The 6,505-nt window shown below is 40.4% G+C and overlaps 1 protein-coding gene across 1 annotated transcript in view; it reads right to left on the bottom strand.

Annotated features, from left to right (window-relative positions):
- Positions 1 to 2,177: 2,177 nt before the first annotated feature.
- LOC108301498 (cAMP and cAMP-inhibited cGMP 3',5'-cyclic phosphodiesterase 10A-like) overlaps positions 2,178 to 6,505 on the bottom strand; it is a 77,255-nt gene continuing 72,927 nt past the window's right edge. The window contains 2 exon segments of the mRNA XM_017524644.2: positions 2,178 to 2,527; positions 5,005 to 5,093. Of these exon segments, the coding sequence (XP_017380133.1) occupies positions 2,178 to 2,527; positions 5,005 to 5,093 (439 nt within the window).

Below are 6,505 nucleotides of genomic sequence, written 5' to 3'. Positions count from 1 at the left end.
CAGACCATCCAGTGGTTCCATAAGCCACTGCTTCCCTGTGTGAACACCTGTTCTTTCTTGGAATGCACAAGGTATCTGTTTCCTGATTGGCAGTTTGGATGGAGAGAGACTGGCAGGAAGAAGGTGGTTTAAGGAGCATGCATCAGTCTGGTGTGCGGTACTGGGCTCAAAAGCAGAACTAATCTCATTTAAGCATCTCATATATTCACTCTTGATTGCTCAGTCACTCTGCACCAAAGCCCTCCTAGCCAGCCTTGGAGACACCCAATTTCACTTTAGTCAGGGTAGGAGTGGGAGCTGGCTCACTCCCAATTACATCTTCAAGCCAAATTTTACCTTCGTCCTTTCCCTCACTTGGTTTTACCAGGCTGGTATCTGTATGTCAGCCCTTCACTTCCCTGGACAACATCTCTATTCAAATCCAGAAGGTACATGGCTTCCATGAGGACAATTGTGATCTACTTCGATGGTTGAGAACTTTTTAATGTCAGGATCTCAGTGAAGTTTGAGAGAGTTCAATTAGCCCACTGTATAAGAACCTCTCATCAAAATAAAGTTGGCACAGCTCTCTCCTCAACTGTTTCCTTCTTCCATCTCTACTGACTCGTTCAGAGCAAAATGACAAGCTCCCATGCCAGAAGAAAAAGGTGGGAAATCTGCAGAGTCACAGAGTATGCAGTGTGGGGCAAGGGAAACAACATTTCATAATCAATATTTTAGGTGGTATTGTAGACATCCTCCAGTTCTCTCTCCCTCTCCCCCTCACATCATGAGAGTTTGGTATAATAGCCCCAGTTTTCTCAGAACTCTGGCTCATGGTGAAGAAACACCTGCCCCGAGAGCATGCAGCTGGCTAGAAGGGGGCAGGGCCATTTCTCTCAGGTTCCAAAGTCCCCCACGTTTTTACTCCCTCCATTTACCAAGGGGTCCTGAACCCCTGAGTCCAACTGACAAGCAAGTTCTAAGGCCAGTGTTCAACGCAGAGTGCACGTGAGAGGGCAGATGCCGACAGGTGTGGGGCATATGTGGGGCTGCAGGTAGACAGGTGTGCACTCCAAACTTGAGTTGGGACATATTTTAACTGAAACCCTTATATGCTTCTGAAAGTAATATGAGAACTGGAAGTAAATCTTGAGTGAGGTACTTTATAATGAGTTCACTTGGCTCTCCTGAATCCAATATTGAAGAGTTCTGCTGAATGAAATTCACTAGAAAAGGCTAGAAACAGGCTCATTATTTTTATTACCCTTTTAAAGCCTTCATTTAAATCCCAGGATTGTAAAATACGTCCCATGTCCTGAAATTGTAAATTGAATCAAGACCAAGAAACTGGCCCAGAAAACTTGCCTGAGCTGCTGAAACCAGTGATGCCTGCAGAAGTGATTTCCATATGCCCCTGACATTTCCATCTCAAGGCCAAGTTCCCTGTATCACAGCTCTACTCGCATTGCAGGCACTCCGCAGCCAGGGCACCGTGTGTCCTGATGCTCAGAAAGTAAAGCTGGGGTGTCTGCACAGCCACCTGCTCACCGTGCCCTCATTAGGGCTGAGGAGCAGCTCATTTGTGGCCCTCCATGGAGCAGAAAGTCCAAGTGGCTTCTTAGAGTCGGGAAGGGAAAGCCTTGCTTTGCCTTTGTTTCCCTTGAGGACTTTCCATCACCTTCAGAATGAAGCTCAGGCTCTATAACTTGGCATTTGGTGTCCTTTGTGCTGTGACCCTGCCTCCTTCTCCAGCCACATCTCCTGACCCCCACTTCTCCTCCCTGCGGCCCCCATAAATGCTGGAATCTCTTCATTGCCTACTGCTTTTTCCTTTTCAAGCTTAAAAAGCTTTCTGAATTCCCCAAACTCTTAACACATGACCTTCTCAATCCCAGTCAAACAATATCCTCATGCAAAGCTGACCTCTGCAGTGACGGTTTCTGAAACTTCCCAGAAAGAGTGCATTTTCCCTCTCTTTGTATTTCCCTTGCAGCCAATGAATACCTCATGTAAAATGGAAGTGCATTACTTTATAATCATTTCTTCCCATGTGATCCTCCAGATCCAGACCATGTACAACTCGCTTTAACATGTCCTGGCCTGTCAGTGTGTCTGAAATACGTTAGGCATACAATTTGTGACTTTTTACTAAAGTTATCCATTAATGATGTGCCTTAAATGACACATTTAGTGCTTTAAAGAGATTCCAGGATCTGGAATTCCAGGACAGGACAAAGGAACATTGTCTTCATCTTCTCTAACTCCTCCTTAGCCTTTTCTTGGTCCAGTGAGAAGGAAGTTCGCTGGGTCCTATTTGATGAAGACTTCCCACCAACAGGGGGAAAGTCATTGGCTACGACTTCCCATAGCCAATGCCAGACATAGCCCTTGCTGAATTCACTTGTAAATCTCATTGAGTCAGGATGTCTGCAGAGTTTGTGGTTAAAGTTCCCCATGCCGCTGATTTGACAAAGGATTTTTTCCAGACAGCCACACCTGGAATTCTCAGAACTTACCCCCAGACATCGACCAGCACCTGGAAGCCCTGATAACAGAAGACGAAGTTTAAAGAGGAGACATTCTAAGCTGAGGGTGAGGATTAAAAAAGCAAAGACATGATTTCCATAGGAATAACTGTAGCTTGGCAGGATCCCAGCAGAAAATGGTACTAGGATATGGCTGGAAATTAGAAAAGAAAGGACAAAAGCAATGCAAACCCCATGTCTGCACAAAGAAGTTATTTAAAGGATCAAATGTATAATTAGGAATAAAATATGTTTCCCCTGCCTTTGCCACTACCTATCTAATTGCTAATTAGTGGGACTATGAGCTGTTAGAAGAAAGATATGAATAATGGTTAGAGGCCTTCAGATAAGGATAACACTCATAGCAATAGAGGAAACCATGTCCATTGGTGTATAGAAAATGAGGCTTGATTTCTGAGACATACTTATATGAACATGTATATTTATTGTATGTCACGCAATAGCAGCTAAAATGGAAGCACTTGGTTATAGTTATTTGTCTCTAGAGTTCCGTGTTCTTGTGTGTAAAGCTAAACCAAGAATGGTCATGTTGATGAGACGAAGCGGCAGTGCCCTAAACAGTTAATGAAGGCCTTGGAGCGTCCTGGTAGATCCGCTGAATTTTGGTTATTGCTCTCTGGGACAATCAGTACAACACCAAGTCAGCTGAACAAAGCACGCCACAAGAATTAAGATAATACTTTATCAGATTATACTAGAACTGCAGCGTGTCAAACCACACTACATCTTGTCACTTCACCAAAGATTATGGCAAGAATGCAGAGACATGTCTCCCATGTGACACATTAGGATATATTTTTTAATGAATGAGCTTTAACCAGAAAAGAGAGGAAAATATCAGCTTAAAGAGATAATAGTACAGCACTTTAGAGTTTATAAACTACTTGATGTGATTTTTTTTCCTCCTTTCAGCAAACCCATGAAGGAGGCAGGATCAAATTGAGGACCAACTGAAAATCAGAGAAATCGAAGGAATGCCAAAGTCATTGGTGAGACAGAAATATCTTTGGGGAATTGGGCTTGAGATTCACATCCAGGGCACATACTATTGCACCATACACAATCCAAGCACAGTTGGATCTTTGGTTTCAACAACCACTCCTCTCCCTGGCTTAAACCCACATGCAGAGTTCAGCTGCGGCTCAAAAGGCATTGACAATTCCTACTGTATTTTACATACATGCACACACTCATCCCTATCATTCTTGTAGCTCTATGTTCTGTGTGCTAGAGAGACCTAGTTTCAATCATTAGTGCTTTGTTCTTCTGAGAGTCCACAGCTGCACATGGGTAGAGTTAGCCCAGTAATCTGAAAGCAACTCCTGCAAGCCTGCACATTCTTGAATGTTTCCTACTGTCTCTAAACAATGGTCTAAATCAATAGGTGCCAAATTTTTTTGATAATTCTCCCTACCAAAAAAATTTAAACACAGTTCTTTAACATAAGAAAATCTACTTATTTACAAATGTTGCCTGTATATTGTAAATCTATGTTGATACAAATATATTTTATAAATGAATGATGATAAGCATTGTCATTATAAATATTTGGTAAGTGGTCAAAACTAGAATATTTTTAAAGTGAGTGAAAGATGAAATAGAAAATATTTACTTTTTATTCTTTATTTCATGTATTAATGGACCTAAAAGACTTAATATATAAACATTTCAGAGAGTATATAATTAAATATGCTTTGTTAGCTTTTTAAAATTTTGGATTAAGTTTTTTCACACAGAAATTTAAAGATCTGGTTTTAATTTTGATTTATTTAAATCCTTGGCTTTAATGATTGCCATAGATGAGAAGATGCCTCAAAAGAAAGATATATGTAAAGCAAAGAAATATACCATTGTAGGTTCTTAAAAAATGATGGTAAATATTTTTCATTTTTTTCCACTAATTATGCGAAGGCTTCACTGAAATAACTGCAAATGTCAATCAGCAGCTACAGTGAACTTATATAATAAATGCTTTCGTATCTTTGTGTGTGTGTTTACTTGTATATAAAACAAATGAGTTCGCATGCCACTTCCAAATGCCTCAGCTGGGGAAGCCTTAACTTGGTAGTTAATCTTGTTGCCAAGTTTTTCTTCACTTTTAAGCGAGCAAGCATGAACTGTTTAAAAGTGAGTTATTAACTTTAGTAACAAAACCACAAAACAATTAAACACGTCAAGCACTTGTGTTCAAAACGTTCTTTCCTCACCAAAAATTTATTTCAAGAATCAGCTATTTAATTTACTTTTTAAATACTGTGTTACCTCAAAGGGACAAATTAAATATGTGTATAAGCTGGGTAGTAAACTTACCACCATCACTTGTCATCTCAGGATCAGGACATTTGGAATATATATTTCTTGTTGTTATTAAATAAAAATGCATCTTTAAATTCTAAAGGACTTGTAGGTCATTTATGGACCAGAAGAAAAATCATCAGTCCTTTGTATAATAAAAAAGATGAAAATGGCCACTCACATCTCAGTGCAAAATGTTGTAGATGTTGTGTGAAGTCGTTTTCTTCGTAATAGCCACGACATCGATCACGATATCCTATCACAAGTAAACTGCAACACCATGCAAGTCTCTGATGAGTGAATGAACCGGGATGCTGGTCCCTGCCCTGCCCTCAGGACACTTCACATACGCTGTGGAATGCATCATGGGCTGAAAAACACACGGCTTGCTTGAAGTCCTTTGTGATATGTTCCACATATTTTAAAAAACTTAATTTCTGTCTCATGTTTTCAAAGTATAGAATAAATTGTACTGCAAGTCTTCATACGTTCTTGCCACACCCTAGATCATCTTACACACCCTCTGCAGTATAGACCTCTGCTTCACTTGTGGATAACTCATGACTTAAAATAATTTATAAGACTCATATTTGAGCGTGGATGTTTCAAATACAGTTTCTGGTTCTGGAAGGGTTTTCTAAGAGTTTGTACATCCTTATGAATTATTTGGAAAATATATCATATGTGTCTGCAAGAATACATTTTTATTGTTATTCCTGGAGAAGCTGTAGTTTCATCATATTCAAAAAATGGCGTCTGAACCCAAAAGTTTAATAGCCACTAACTCAGATAATACAAAATAGTTTTTAATTCTATTGAATTATTTAGATAATTGCATTGTTTTTGAAAATAAATGCCAGTGGAAACAAAGTTTGGTCACTTAGACCCTGAGAAGGAAAATTTTCCCAATGGATGAAGAGATGGCTTGGATCCTGCTGTTCACGTTCTTGTAACCCTTTTAAAGACACAGAGCCTTTATCGAGCTTCTCACATGCACGTGTGAAAAGAAGCCCAGATGACAAGAAATGATTTGTCAAACTTGAGAAAATGGCAAAGTGAGGTTACTGCCTGAGAACCCTGACTCCCAGCCCCGCAGTCCCTCCCAATCTGCGATATTTAACCACCAAATATCTCTTCACTGGAGCCACCTCGCTTCTAAATACCTTTATCTGACAAGACGCATGATTTCCCTTTAGAAAATCTATTTTCCTCGATTCCACTTTTAAACTACATTGTAATCCTCATTTTCCTTTGTTGGGACATTGAAGCTCTCGAGGCCAAGAGGAAACCTTGAGCCTCTGGAGATAGGCTTTGGTCTTGGTTTGGCAACTACCCTGATTAGCATCCTGCTGCGTGCTGCGTGCTGCTATGGAATCGCCCTTCTTGTTTATTGCAGAGACCATGATGAACAGCTCCATCTGTCTCTCCTCACTACACTGTCTCCCTTTGGGGCAGAAACTGGGTGTCCCCACTTCCCAGCCCTGACTCTAACACAGGTCAGTAAATGAGTGACTTTGTTGATGGAACTCAACTCCCAAAAAATGTTGCCTCTTGGGGACAGGGGATATTCACACCCTCCCTGAGAATTACACAGGAAGTGTGTCTTCCAATAAGACTGCATTTACTGATTCCTTACAGAACACCTTATTTTTTCATCACTACATTGGTTTTTTTTTTTTAAA

Source organism: Cebus imitator, unplaced genomic scaffold, assembly GCF_001604975.1.
Source record: "Cebus imitator isolate Cc_AM_T3 unplaced genomic scaffold, Cebus_imitator-1.0 Scaffold1, whole genome shotgun sequence".
Taxonomy (NCBI): Eukaryota; Metazoa; Chordata; class Mammalia; order Primates; family Cebidae; genus Cebus; species Cebus imitator.
Note: the sequence above shows the minus strand (reverse complement) of the source record. Positions and strands in the feature narration are given on the sequence as shown.